Genomic DNA, 15,224 nt, shown 5'->3' on the forward strand with positions numbered 1-15,224 from the left:
CTGAAGCAGGGCTGCCTTCCTGCCTTTGTTGTATTTTCCTTATATGATGTGCAATGTCAGTTAAATCAGACAGCAGGTGAGGTGATGCACCTAAATTGGTTGATTGACTATTACGGATCCTATTATTTTTATTATTTTATTTTATTTATTTGCACACTTGTACCGCGCTGGGAATCGACTCCCTAGGGAGTATCTCCACGCCATTGACAGCATCTCAGAGCACAAAAGCCCTATCCTATACTTTATTAATTGTCCAGCCAGAGCTAGTAGTTAAACAGGAAAGTTTTTAATTTTTTTCTAAAGGGAAAGAGTTCCTTACATGATCTAAGTTCATAAGGAAGTTCATTCCAGATCTTCGGGCCTGCTACTGAAAGCGACCTTCCCCCTTGTCTTGTCTTCCAGAACCTGGGGACAACTAACAGTTCACGATCTCCAGATCTCAGAGATCTTGAGGGGATGTAAGGACTAAATTTTTGTGATAGATAATGGGGACCATTACCCGTGATGCACTTGTGAATGATGCAACAGGTTTTAAACAGCACTCTCTGTTTCACTGTGAGCCAGTGAAGTTTATTTAGTAGTGGTTTAGAGGGAGTGCGAGCCGGGGCATTGAGAACAAGGCGGGCAGCCGTGTTCTGCACCACTTGCAGTCTGGCAGTGATCCCCTCATTGGCGGCTAGCAGCAAACCATTACAATAGTCCAGTCTACTCAATACGAGCGACTGAACTAGAGTTTTCCTGGTGTTATCAGGTAGCAGGGGGAATACCCGTCGGAGAAGCCCAATTACATGGAAGCAGGAGCTCACCACTTGATTAGCATGATGTTTAAAGTTGAGCTCCTGATCCAGTTTCACTCCTAGGTCTTTCACAACCACTTTGGGTTTGGGGACTGGGCCTAGGTCTTGAGGCCACCAGTCAGGAGTCCACAAACGTTTGGCTTCCCCAAAGAGCATCACCTCAGTCTTAGAGACGTTGCACTGGAGAAAGTTTGCTGCCATCCAGTGTGCCACTTCTTTCATCCCTTGGGAAAAGGAGCTACGTCCTTCCGGAGTCATGGTTTTAAACGGAAAGAGGAGTTGGGTATCGTCTGCATACGATACGGGAATGAACCCGTGGGATCTCATGATGTTAGCTAGGGGTGCCACGTAGATGTTAAATAACGTTGGGCTCAGGCAGGAGCCCTGTGGCACCCCCTTAGAGATCTCCACCTCCTCAGACTGATATGGACCCAGTATGACTCTTTGGGTGCGTTCGGTGAAAAAACTCCTTAACCAGGCCAGCGCCTTGCCTCCCAGACCGATGTCAACTAGTCTGGAGGTCATGATCTCATGTGATATAGTGTCAAACGCCGCTGACATATCTAAAAGCACCAGGATAACGGAGTAACCTTTATCCTGTAGCATATGAAGATCGTCAGCGACGGACAGCAAGGCGGTCTCAGTGCTGTGTCTTGGCCTAAACCCTGATTGGGATGGATCTAGTCCCCCCGTACTTTCGATATATTTAGATAAGTACTGGTTTACAATCTTCTCAGTAAGCTTCCCTAAGAAAGGGAGGAGAGAGATGGGTCTCCAGTTTGTCAGGTCGGTCCACGGGATGGAATTATTTTTCCTTAGAGGCCGCACCAGAGCATGCTTCCAGTCAAGGGGAACTTCCCCTGTGCTCAAGGATAGATTAACGACCTGCTGAATTCCAACACCCAGCTCATCGCTCAAAAGTGACATGACCCGTGCTGGGATGATATCTGAAGGGCACCCACTTTTTATTTGAGTGATTAGAATGGTTTTCTCCTTCAAAGATATAGGTGGGAATTCAGTAAGTCTGTTAGCCTTGTTATCTGTAGTGCTAAGGTGTGGATGAACCAGACTGTCAACATTTCCAGTGTTGTTGGGGATGGTTTTTGAGGTCAAGATTTTAGTATAAATACCTTCAATTTTTCTAACAAAGAACTGTGAAATGTTGTTGCAAAGTTCCTGGGCCTCAATCCCCTCAGTTTCACATGCTATGGGCTTAGTAAACGTTTGTAAAATTTGATAGAGAACTTTAGCATTTTTCCCAGCTGCTGATAATTGGGCTGCTATATGATGTTTCCGAGCCGACCGAATAGCTTTATGATAGCTTTTTAGGGAAATATTGTAGTTATCTCTATCCTCAACCTTGCGTGTGACTCTCCATCGTTTTTCTAATTTCCTCGCAGTTAGCTTTAGTTGTCTGAGATAGTCCGTAAACCAGACTTCTTGTTTAGGGGCAGGCCGTGGTTTATATGTCCTAAGAGGGACAACATGATTTATAGTTGTGATTACGGCTTCATTAAGCCTGGCTAATGCAGTGGTGACATTGTCGCTACATTCAACCCAGTTGGGTTCTATGTATTTCCCCCTAAAACTTTCGGGTGTTAGTTTGTTCCAAGGTCTTCTGACATCCGCCATAGTCCTCTGAATGCCATTTACCCTCTGATTAGAGCGAGTATGGAACTCTATGATGGAGTGGTCAGTCCAGTCCACTTGAATGGGAGGCAGACATTTAATCACTGAAGAGGTATAAAGCACAAGATCCAGTGTATGGCCAGCTATATGTGTGGGTCCCTGATTCATTTGGTTAAAGCCAAGTGTGGCCAAATCCGCCAATAATGTCTGTGCCTCCACGCATGTATCTATTTCACTGTGGACATTAAAATCCCCTACCAGAATATAATCTGAGTTCACCTGCAAATGGGGAGCTAAAGCTTCAACAAGATGAATGGAGAAATTCCCAGGAGGACCAGGGGGTCGATAGACCAAAGCTCCCTTCCTGGTTTCCCTAGAACCAGGGTTAATAGTAAAAATTAGGAGCTCCATTTGTGGGTTACACACCATCTCGGTAACCACCACCTCCATTTCCTGTCTGAAGACAATGGCTAACCCACCTCCAGTTTTAATAGGGCGGTCCATCCTTACCATTTTATATCCTGACGGCACCCCCAGAGTAATAGCCGGAACAGTGTGGGGCTTAAGCCAGGTCTCAGTTAAAAAACAAAGGTGTGGGTTCTCTGATGTTAGGAGATCCCATACCTGAGTGGAATGAGTGACCAAGGAGCGAACATTACACAGTAGGCTCTTACAATTTAAAAAAGGATCATTAGAAGGGCTGATAGTCGACTTTATAGGGTCTTTAGTAGTGACAGATAAAGTAGACCTTAACTGACACGGGATGATTACCGCGTTTGTGGTAAATTGTGTTAGGCATTCCCTGCAGGTAAACGGTCCCTCCAGGTTACTCCCTACCTTGTGGGAGCACAGAGCTGTAGCATCCCTGCCCATGTCCATAAGGGTCTGGCTGGTGTACGAGAGAGCTAGACGCCGAAATGGCTCCAAGCACATGGTGGTATCCGCCATAGCCCCCTGCCCCTAGCCCCGTCCTGTCGCGGACGGGCGCAGACGGGCTGGTCTTTGGCTCGTCTTAGGCGCAGAATTAGGTGCCACACTGCGCGTCAACACTGCGCGTTGAGCTGACGAGTTGCTTTATAGCCCTTGAGTCTGGGAGAGCTAGAGCGCTAACCGCTCGCCTCCCTGGATGTTCCTGGCTCTGCCCCGCCTTCCGTACCCGTGATTGGCTTGAGGGTCGGACTGGGCGTGCAGGCACAAGTCGAACAACAACAGGAGCTGGTCCCTCAGTGCGTGTGAGTAAGCGGAATTATTTTAACAATGTGCAACTAGTAGTCAGTTTCACACAAAACAGGCAATTATTCCCCTTTTTAAAGCGCTGCTCCAAATGGCAGAGTAAAATTATTCACAGGCTCACGGAGCTGGTTTTCAGCAGTAAAAACAATTAAAACAATAGCGAGCAACAATGCTTTGAGAATGGCGCCAAGCGGGTTCAGGGAAAGCTGCCACCGTCCCCCTTACCGCGAGGGCGAGTGCCTCCTCGCTACCTTTATAGCCCTTGAGTCTGGGAGAGCTAGAGCGCTAACCGCTCGCCTCCCTGGATGTTCCTGGCTCTGCCCCACCTTCCGCACCCGTAATTGGCTTGAGGGTCGGACTGGGCGTGCAGGCACAGGTCGAACAACAACAGGAGCTGGTCCCTCAGTGCGTGTGAGTAAGCGGAATTATTTTAACAATATGCAACTAGTAGTCAGTTTCACACAAAACAGGCAATTATTCCCCTTTTTAAAGCGCTGCTCCAAATGGCAGAGTAAAATTATTCACAGGCTCACGGAGCTGGTTTTCAGCAGTAAAAACAATTAAAACAATAGCGAGCAACAATGCTTTGAGAATGGCGCCAAGCGGGTTCAGGGAAAGCTGCCACCGTCCCCCTTACCGCGAGGGCGAGTGCCTCCTCGCTACCTTTATAGCCCTTGAGTCTGGGAGAGCTAGAGCGCTAACCGCTCGCCTCCCTGGATGTTCCTGGCTCTGCCCCGCCTTCCGCACCCGTGATTGGCTTGAGGGTCGGACTGGGCGTGCAGGCACAGGTCGAACAACAACAGGAGCTGGTCCCTCAGTGCGTGTGAGTAAGCGGAATTATTTTAACAATGTGCAACTAGTAGTCAGTTTCACACAAAACAGGCAATTATTCCCCTTTTTAAAGCGCTGCTCCAAATGGCAGAGTAAAATTACTCCAGGATGACTGGTAATTTTAGATCTAACTACTAAAGGTATCCAAATGATCTCGACAACTTACGCTTGTGCTTCAGAACATTTCTTGAGAATTAATACATCCAAAATCAAGACATTAGTATATATGGGAAAGAAACATCAAAAATATATTATGTTCAGCTGGTCCCTAATGGAAACAGCTAGAAGTTGTGGCAACGTATCCTTTTCTTAACGGGATTTTCCCCTCCTACCCCTCCGACTTAAGTGACAAGCACCACATTTCACATTTAGTTGATCAGGCCTTGATTCACGCAAGTGACCCACAGTGGTTTTATTCTTCAGTAGGTCACACTCACTTTAATCACTTGATCACCATTTATCTAACCAAAATTTGCAGTTGAAACAATCAAGTTTCAGTCCTGGTCTTTCTTGAATTGAACAGAAGTTAAGATTCTACCCAAACTCTGCCCTCTGAACTCCTTGGCATCAATTCCAGAAAGACAAGTGGGATCTGTCTCCAATGGTTCTTTTGTAGTAGGACTGGCCACAGGAATCCGCTGGGGATTTTGTTGATTCCACGATGAGATTCCCAAGTAGAAGGGTCTTTCCATTCCTACCTCAAGCGCCTGCCTTCGGCTCTCAGGCTCGTTTGGATTTCCATGGCCAGTTTATCAACTTTGACACCAGGAACTGAAATTAGAGGTACTGGTGGTCCCCATGGCGAGTATCAAACTTGATGTAGAGCACCGCTCCCACATGTGAAGTGATTACAAGTTCAGCACAGGTAAAAGCTACAACCTTATCTTGGGCTGAGCCTTGATCATAGGATGTAAGTAGGTGTTCACTTTAAAGCGCTCCGACCAGGAGATGGATCAGGAGGGCTGGTTTGTAATCTTCTCGTGAAGGAGCTGCAGTTTTTATTCTGTCTTCTTAGAACAAACTCGTTGGTTTTAACATTTAGATTTTTTTTGTTACCTCTGTAGTAAATCAATTTTAGTGAACTGAGAAATGTATGACCCTCCATGACTGTCCTCTTCTCCCACTTCTTCTGCGTTTTGTTTTGTTTTAGTTCATCGTGTGTCATTTAGGTTTCGTCTACTTCTTTTTAAAAGACATGCATTGGTGGCACTGGTGCAGCTCTTGTTTTGATGACCTCTTTTAGGGCCTACAGGAGCAATAAAATATGCTTAAAACATGGCTGCAATCCCACGGCACAGTCTGGTAACTCTGTTGACCGTGGCTTATTCAGACATTAGGCTGCCTGACAACACGTCTGGACAATTGGGGGTTCGCCAGCTTTTGATGGGTCCTCCTTTCATCAGTGAATTGTGAGGCCTAAACATATATCACACACAGGGCTTGGGCATGGACATCTTAAGGATTTTGTGGGCCCTGGGCCAGATGTATTTTGGGGGCCCCTGTTCAGGACATCTTTCAATTTAAAAGATCCAATTTCAGGCTTTTTATGACCTCTTTGGCCAAATCACTGACAGTGCACAGGTACACTCTTCCAAATTTTACATGTGTTTATTTGTATTTATTCAGGGATAGTGACTTGTGTTTTCAAATTTTAACACAGCAGCAGCTCACTAATATTACTGCATTTCATCTCTGTGACACCCTCCCGTTTTCACATATGTGAGTTCCTGTTTAGATCTATAATAAACTTTTTGTTGGGATGTTGCATGAAACATAAACAGAGCATTTATCTGCAAAATGTCTGGAATCGAACACATTCAAAATAATTTAAAGGAAAACGGTATTTAAAAAATGTGTTTAAGAATTACTCAAGATCATCAGGGTAAGAAGGAACAGAGCTGGCTCTAAAAGGGGCCCTGGGCCAGAGCCCACTTTGCCCATGTCTTAAAACGTCACAGGGCCTTGGGGCGTCAGGAAAGGCGGGAGTCGAAAGGCCCTTTAACCTCAGAAAGTTTACAATGATTAACTGCGCGGACCACCTTCCAACAGCAGGCCGGGGTAAGGGGAGGGTCCATTGGACCTTTGTGGACACAGCCTGCTCCTGCCCTCTGGAGAGGTCACCTGACAGTCTCTCTCCCTCTTCGGACAGGGCCAGTATCTTCGGACAGGTCCCTGGGTCAGTATCTCTGGGGAGCTCACCTGGCAGTCTCTTTCCCTCTTCGGACAGGTGCAGTTCCTGCCCTCTGGAGAGCTCTCCTGTCCTGACTCTTTCCCTCTGCGGACAGTAACAGTTCCTGCCCTCTGGAGGGCTCCCCCGGCCGTCTCTTGCCTTTGCGTGCCGATAAAACGATGTATTTTGATACCTGACGGTGTATCGCCGCCTCGCTCTTCCTCCTCGGCCACTACGCCGCCTCCGTCCGCTGCCCGTGCCAAGTACGTCTGCCGTTCTCTCGTTTGCGGGTCATGGAGGTTCTCCACATCGCGTGCTTCTTTGCGCTATGTGCAAGCAGCTGGAGTCAAGACCTAACGTAAGTTTACTAAAATGTGCCTAACTAAGCAGGGCTGTGGGTGGGCTCACAAAAGGTGTATGTTGAGGGGGTGGGGGTCGGGAGTGGGGGATTACAGGTCTCTAAAAGGGGCGTGGCATGTATAATAAGGCTGTGGCTGGAACACGCAAACTAAACTTCTGTGATTTCGTAGTGGTGCTCCCTCTGCACGCACTTAAATCCAACCTGGACTATTGGCTTTGTCAAGGGTTGTTAGATAAATGAGTAAGGACAATGGTTTTGGTGTAAATAATTAATGTTGAAAATCTTTGAATTGTGAGTCTATGAATGAAGCATAACTGAGGCCGGTGGAAGAGGAGGTGGTCTATGGACTGTATCAGTTGCTCTCGTTGATTTCATTCTATGTTAGACAAGTGTGCACTTTTTCTTCACATCTCCTGCATGTGAATATCTTAAATGTCACCTCTTCCCTCTTCAGCACCCTACTTTCACTTTCCTGAATGCACTTCCTCACATGTCCTTCCCTTCAAGACCACCCCCAGACAGACAATGCACCCACTCACCTGTAAACACTGTATTTTCTTTTACTTTCGCCTGGTCAATATTTGGTGACCTGTGGACTTCCTCCACACACACTCATTGCTTGAAATGGTGATATAGAAGTGCAGGTACTATGTACCAGAGTACCTGCTTGTTTATGAGAAGTGCTGGTACTCTCCAATTGAAAGTATTACGTTTTTCTTGAGAAGTGCTGGTACTCGCCATCTCAAAATAAAAAAGTGCTGGTACTCAGTACCGGTCAGTACCGGCCCATTTAAAGCACATTCTGTACAGACGCACAACTGTGACTGAAATGAGTGAGCATTGCCCTGTGCGCTCTGCAGAGAGGCCAAGGATTTGATGACCATGTATTCTGAACACCACTTAGACCCACTGACAGTCACAGTGGAAATTCATTCTGCCTACAGCATCCAGAGCTCTCAGTCGTGGCTGTTATAAATACATGGAGGAGATTCCGTAGAAAATATGCATTTTACAAGTGTAATATGCTTAATGAAAAAAAATCGAGAAACACAACATCCTGGAAATAGCTAACATTATTAGGGAATGCAATATTTAGTAAAATGTGAAATATAAACAGAAACCAAATCCCTGACATTGATTACATAAACTTTTTTTACATTCATTGTTCAAAAATCGATCAGTGTTTTGCCATTATAGTTAAGGACATGAACTCAGGGCCCTATGGACCCGTATCAGTGTCTGTTCTTAATTACTGTTGGATTTCAGACCCGGAGGGACCTGGCCCACTTAAAAGCTCTGCACCTGAGGCTCTCTGCTATTTATTCTGAGGCCGCAGTGCCGGCTGCGGTGGAGTGGCCTACAGCAGGGCCACTGGAATTTTTCGGCAGTGGAGCACCAAATTATGTGACAGTGTTGGCTAAATTATGCATCAAGAAAAGTCAAATTATGTAGCATAATGCAGCACATCTTTTGATAGTATTACTAAATTATTTTGTAACTTTTTTCAGATGGCAATACAGCCTGGGCAAAGATTTCAGCTCACTAGTACCAGTCTAGCAACCTAATGGAAAAATACGCAACTGAAAGACAACCAGTTAATCATTGCAGGGGGCATTCCATTACGCGCGTACATTTGTCGGCATCTTTTTAGTAACTTTTGATCCCTTTGATCTAAAAACAATTCTTATTTTTTGTAAAATTCTGCAGATTATGCAGCAGTCGATGCATTATGTGGCCAATGTGGCAAACTCGTAATAAGGCAAAAAAAAAAAGTAGCAGCCGCAGAATCGCATAATTTCATTAGCTCCGCCTACTGGTACAGATTCCCTTTAGACTAGAGCCTTGTCAGTGCGAAGCCCATAGTGTGCTTTGAAAATCTATTGTGTTACTGCTATATGTATAGCATACAATCTGCCATTAGTGTGGCATTGTAGATCTTTAATGTCAGGCATTGTTATGGGCCTGTTGGCATTTTCGGGGCTCAAGAAGAGGTCTGGTGAAAAAAAGATGCAACTAAGGTTGCCACACTATTAGAATTACAAGATGCACTCTGACTTTACAGACCCAACTGCCTTTTCACTTTACATTTGTAAACTCCCGAGATGGTCACAATTACCTTGCGGGTTATGGACGTGTTCTGCCTAGGTTTGCAGCGGGAAGTCGCTCGGACAGACAATTGCCGAGGGTGAAGGTTGCCCCTGCCATAAACCCAGGAAGCTTGGTCATTTCACAGTTTGGAAATACAAGCACCCTAGCAGTGTCTAAGGGGACTCACTAAAGGAGTACCGTGAGTGGGTTAAACACCCGATATTGCACAACACAGAAGGGGCATACGTTAGAGTGTGTCTTCCACTGTGGTTGTTTACTTTTGATTCTGTGTTGGTCCTGACGAAAGCTTGAGTGATTGTGACTCATCATAGCAGAAACATGTTGACCATATTTTTATTTATATAGGGCACCGGTGTTTGCATTGTCATATCCTGAGGGTGTCCGTTCTATCACATTTTTTTTAATGGAATATAGCTGTCCCTCTATTAAAGATGGATTAGGGAACTGTTATATTTCCTTTTAACTGCACGATTGTTTCTGGGCTGGACTGGTTTTGCCCTTTTCCAAGAAAAATAACCCAATGATGAGATTACACACCTACTTGTTTGGAGTAAGAGGGTTCGTTTTTCTGTTCTTTCCCCCATGTATCCGTTATCTACCTACTACTTTGTCCTGCATGTTTTTTATGTTACTTTTCTACTACCATGGTTTCCTACCTTCAAACCTTTTGACTGTGGGTAACATGAGGTGGATTGTGTGTAAGGTATCGCTCTTTAGTTGTTTTGATACAATTACCAGCACTCATCTATTTTTTGGCTCTGTTTTTTGTTTTATTTGGTTATTTATCACACCAACAGTCCACTTGTAATTGCCATCTAGCGCCAAAAAAATAGGTTGTTAATAACCAGGGCACATGTTGGGAGTACATGCATGTACACAGCGTCCACCCACTATTTTCAAAGGGTGGACGCCGTCCCCGCTGACAAGAAGTTAGGCTCCACAGAAATATGCAAAACTTGTCCCTACACCGGGACACGTTCAGCAGCGCCTGTACGTTGCCTGCTTTCCATTCCCAGCAGCAGCATGCAGGCAGCGAGGGAGCCTTATTTCACCTCCAGCTGGGCCGAAGTTAAGGGCCCATCCAGCCTCCTTTTGTTTGTATATGCTGACTGCAGGGTCGGACAGGCCATAGCGGCACCGGGCAATCCCCCGGTGCGCTGCACGGGTGGGGGCCGGTTTTGGGCACCTGGGGGCCGTTTTTGTTACAGGGCCATTTTCACCTACAACCCTCAACCCCCCCCCCCCCCTTCCCAGTCCGGCCCTGGCTGACTGGGGTTGCCTGGAACCTTACATTTAAATGTAAATGACACAGAGAGAAACAAAGACCCACAGCTTGCCTTCTCTTCACAGGTACTTAAGAGAGGCCTGCTTTCGCCTTTGTTCTGTCCCTGTATATAAATGCAGACACTGTAAGACTGTCAGACGGGTTAGTCTGTCCCAGTAGTTACACAAACAATTTAAATAGCACTATTTTATTTCTTTTATAGCACTCCGTCGCGACGTCATGATGTCATTTGCATACTGTCTTACTTGGTCAGTCCCCCCACTTCTTTTATAGGACTGTGCCTTGTCACTGATCGACTCTGTTGTGTTTAAGATTTCGACCTCAGAAGGACTAAGGGCAGAGACAGTCCTGCTGCTTGCGGTTGGTTACATACAGACCTCTGTAGAAGGAACCAGACTCACTGTGTTTCTCACAGGGTCTCAAGCAGCACTGGCAGCCGAATGATTTTCTGAAACGTTTCTGAAAATCAGCTTAGCCAGCTGTGCCACTTTCAAGCCCGAAAGAAAGAAAGAGTGGGTCTGGCCTCGCCAATGACATGTTTAGCCTCACTTGCCTCAAACAGTGGGCACATTTTGCTTCCATCCAAAGGAGTACACATCATGGGGTAAACTGTGAGTGATTACATTTTTTCTGCTGAAGTATACCCAACTGTCTAAAAAGAAGTGCACTTCAGAGCAAGTGCTGTCGGTTAATGCTTTACTCTACCAATGCTTTTTTCTTTTCACTCTTTATCTTTTGTTTTTATCATCTTTGTGTTTTTACACTACGTCTTCAGATAACAGTAATCCATGTCAATAATGCCTTTATTTCGCTCATGATTCGTATTTTCCTGTGATGTTTACGAAAACTCAACAAATGTTTTTCTATTTCTTTCTAAGTATAATTGAGTGCGAAGAAGCACCCAAGCCGTTCTATTTAAATTTATATGCAATTGTGATTTTTTAAATTTAAATTTGAAAGGGCAAGCTTCTGGCCTACACCTTTAGGTGGTGGCATTTCTCGTGTTATTTTCATGACATTTGCTTGCGACAATAACCATTACACAAGCTTGGGAAGGACAGAAGTATTAGCTTTGTCAATGTTTACTCTAGGCCAAAGGTATTCGAGCTTTTTTGCTCTGAGGCCCCGTAAGCAAAATGTTTTCAAGTGAGGCCCCCTCCAAAACTTTGTCGCAAAGATTGGGATAGTGGGAGGGACAGGGCTAAGCACAAATGGTGGAGCGTATAGGATCATTTTAGGGAATTCTTCTTTAGCTTGTAGTCCACGCTAAGGGCCCGATTGCGATGTCGGATGGACCAGAGTCCATCTGGCAACGCTCTGGAAATGAAACCGAACGACCTCCTGTTGTCGGTTCCAGGCCAGCTATTAGGATGTGACCGAACCCTGTTTAGTAGCAATTCTATAGTTTGCTGAATGGAATGCATGCTCTCAAAGCAAAGAGTGGAGGTGCAATTCATTCCTGCACCCGTTGGCAGGCACCTCAAGGCCTTGCACCCATGGGGGCCCTGCTTAGGGCCCCCAAATACAGTTTTCCAATGCCTTTCTGTGTCAGAAAGGCCAGCACAGAAAGCCAGTGGGAAACTGCCATCGTAATCCCTCAGCCGGAAAGAGCCGGCCGAGGGATTAATGCAGGCCTTCCGAATGGCAGATCGTCGTCACCTATTCGGTACTCCTGTTTGTAATAATTTCCGACCAACTCCATCAAAATGGGTCGGTAATTATTACAAACAGGAGATTAAGATGCGGTAAGTGGCTCCGACCGAGGGTCAGAGCCATTCCTTACCGCATCATAATCAGGCCCTAAGTGTGAGGTTTATAAAAGAGTAAATGCATTAAAATCAAGCATTTGCAATGCAATAGGTCTCACATTTCTGAGAGTTTGAGCCATTGGCATTGTAAATGACAATAGCTTAAATTCTCGCAAATACGAGACCTAGTGCATTGCAAATATTTTTCTTTCCAAGAGCCCCATGCCGCGCCTGCACGTTAATAGATGCACACCCCTTTCTTTAGACGAGCCGCGTCAAAAAAAAGGTGCACGGCCGGCAATAAAGTGAAAGAATGGTATTGGGCCCTTTTACCAAAGAAGCATTTTCAGCATTACAGTATTTTCATTTTAATGGCAGCTGTGCCCCTTTCTTTAGACGCAGCTCGTCTAAAGAAAGGGGCGTGGCTTCTTTTAACGTGCATATGCGACATGGGACGTTTGGAAACAACAACAAAAAAAGTGCATAAAGAGTAAAAAAAACCATGCAGCTGCATTCGGCGCTGCAAATAAACCATAGGTGCGGCGTTAGGAGAGAGCGTGTCCTGCCTGCAACAGCAGGCAGGTGAAAATAATTTAGTGAAAATAATTTAAACAAAATAGTGCTCGGAAGCTGTAATTAAAGCCTAGTGGGTAGCAACACATGTAAGAGGACCAGTCCTTAGTGGAGGTTACAAGATGAGACAAGACGGTCCTAAGGAGGGGCTATTAAGCCTATTGACCAATGATGAGCCAGAGTTTACAAATGACAATGACACATGCCAATGAAAAATATGGGCTGAGAGTGGGCGGAGCTTCAAGTCTTTACCTGCATACAGCATGCCTTGCAGAGCAGCTCATGTGCTGCCCAAGCTCGACTTAAAAACGAAATTGACCAAAAATACTGCTCTACATATTCTGTGTGTTGTGAGTCACTCACACCTCTGGGCCCCGATGCAACTGTACCTGCTGCACTAATTATAGCTCTGGCAATGTGTAGCAGGCCATAACCTCTGCCTCTTTTACCACTTCCCCCATGCCTGCCCATCACTCTACTCTTGAAACAGACTACCTGTCCCTTGCAAAAAATAATGATCTCCCACAGAAAAGAATAGGGCCTCCCTCTGTGCAGCAAGGGTGCCCTCAGCCCTGATGCTAGCAAGGATAATGAGTCCACAACCCACTTTTATAAAGTAAAACAGTATACATTATGTGGCAGTCGGCCCCTTACACATCTGGTCCTCAGTGCCACTGAACCTATTTCCCTAATGATAGCTACTGCCATGCCCAGTTGGCAGTCTCCTCTGCTCTTTGTAAAAAACATGGCCCCTCAACTTGCTCCACTTCCCTACCCGCCATGTCTCTGATGCCCAAATTAAAGGGTTTCCTAAAGCAACACTGACCCATCAAGAGTACACTGGGCCCTAATACCTGCAAGAAAGGAAGGATAATAAAACAGCAAAAATTGGTTTTTAGTGGGACAATTATTCTTATAGTCCTGTGAAACAGGATATTACCACTGCCCACTCCACTGGGCCATCACTCCTAGGCCACAGCCCCAAAAGCAGGCTGTCTTCCACTTTATATAAAACTAGCAGCCTGTCCCGACCTTGTCCGGGAGCATTCAGGCTTCCCCTACCCCTGCCTCCCCCGACATTGCCCAGCAGCCCGTGTCCCCGACCTCCCCGTCCCCCGCCTGCCCCGATCCCCGCCTGCCCCGACATTGCCTTTCCTCAGCTGATCTGCTGTTCTGTTGTAACTCCCCGTCCCCCGCCTGGCCCGACACCCGCCTGCCCCGACATTGTCCCTGGAGCCTTACTTCAGCTGCCGCTCCTCAGTTCACCGCTCCTCGCCGCTCTGATCCTCACCTCCTGTCCGCCGCCGCTCCTCCCCCGCGCCATGTCCGCCTCTCCTCTGCACGCACCGCCGCTGGCCTGTCCGCTGCTCCTCACATCACCGCTCCTCCCCCGCGCCATGTCCGCCGCTCCTCGGACACCGCTCCTCCCCGTGCTCCTGACATGAGCACACACGTCGCGGCCGGCGCTACTTTGGAGGAACTACTTTTTTTTAATTATAAATTTGGTAAATAACATTTATTTTTTATATTTATATAGCCTAAAGCCATCTACACACCCCGACGATTTCAACGGTGTATCAGGTGTGTAGATTGGCACCGTGGTTCCCGAGTTTACCTGCCTCAAAGCCTGAAAGTTCTTACTTTATTATAGTAGTATAGAAAACAATCCCCATTTCATCTGCCTGTTGCTTGGGTCCTGTTCCCTGAGCAGCATGCATTACCCTGGCCCAACGCAAGGGCAATGGGCTCCACCTCCCTCTTGTTGAAGTAACACAGCCACAACTGGGGTGTAATGTCCTCACACATCACTGGCCCCAATGCTACTGCCCCTGCTGCACTAATGACAGTGATTGCATTTTTAAAAAAAACCACAAAGCACCCCTATCACACCTCCTTCCCTGGGCATCACTCTCAGAAAGTTGTCTCTGTTCATTCGTAAACAAAATATTGGCCCACCTGTCACCTAACCCATCCCCACCACCATCCCTGGGCCAAATATTTGATGATAACCATAGCTCGCACGCCTTTCTTGTTTCTTCAGGGCCGTTATTGTAAGGAACCGGGGTCCACATAATCAGGACTCTGCACATGAATACAACCATATGGTCTCCTTTCTGCCTCCCTCTTGACTCACCCTAAAGGACTTCATGAGAATAAAAACAGGTCAAAGTGGGTGAGCTCTGTGGGGAATGTTGCACCCATGTTTTTTATGGGATTTTTAAAAATAAAATTTCCATACTTTTTTGCTAAACACTACCATCCCTGAATGCTTAATGCTGGCATTAAGGTTTCTCTGGCTGAAACTGAATGGATCTCCTATTTTGTGAAGCTCAGGGAGGGACAGCGGGCTAAAGAAAAACAAGCATTGACATAGCCAATAGGTCTCGCCTTTGGGACCTTATAAGAGATTATTAAGGAGATGTCTTTTGCCTGTACTTAAAGGTATTGTTTAAGCGTTAACACATTTCATATAGCGTCCTTAATTTTT

At 46.1% G+C, this 15,224-nt stretch overlaps 1 protein-coding gene across 1 annotated transcript in view; it reads left to right on the forward strand.

The window, feature by feature from the left end:
• The first annotated feature begins 6,683 nt into the window (after positions 1-6,683).
• Positions 6,684-15,224, forward strand: part of C5 (complement C5) — a 354,269-nt gene continuing 345,728 nt past the window's right edge. The window contains exon 1 of the mRNA XM_078641875.1: positions 6,684-7,018. Coding sequence (XP_078498001.1) covers positions 6,954-7,018 — 65 coding nt within the window. The 5' untranslated portion in view covers positions 6,684-6,953. The remainder of the gene's footprint in view (positions 7,019-15,224) is intronic.

The sequence above is a fragment of the Lissotriton helveticus genome, chromosome 5_1, assembly GCF_964261635.1.
Source record: "Lissotriton helveticus chromosome 5_1, aLisHel1.1, whole genome shotgun sequence".
Taxonomy (NCBI): Eukaryota; Metazoa; Chordata; class Amphibia; order Caudata; family Salamandridae; genus Lissotriton; species Lissotriton helveticus.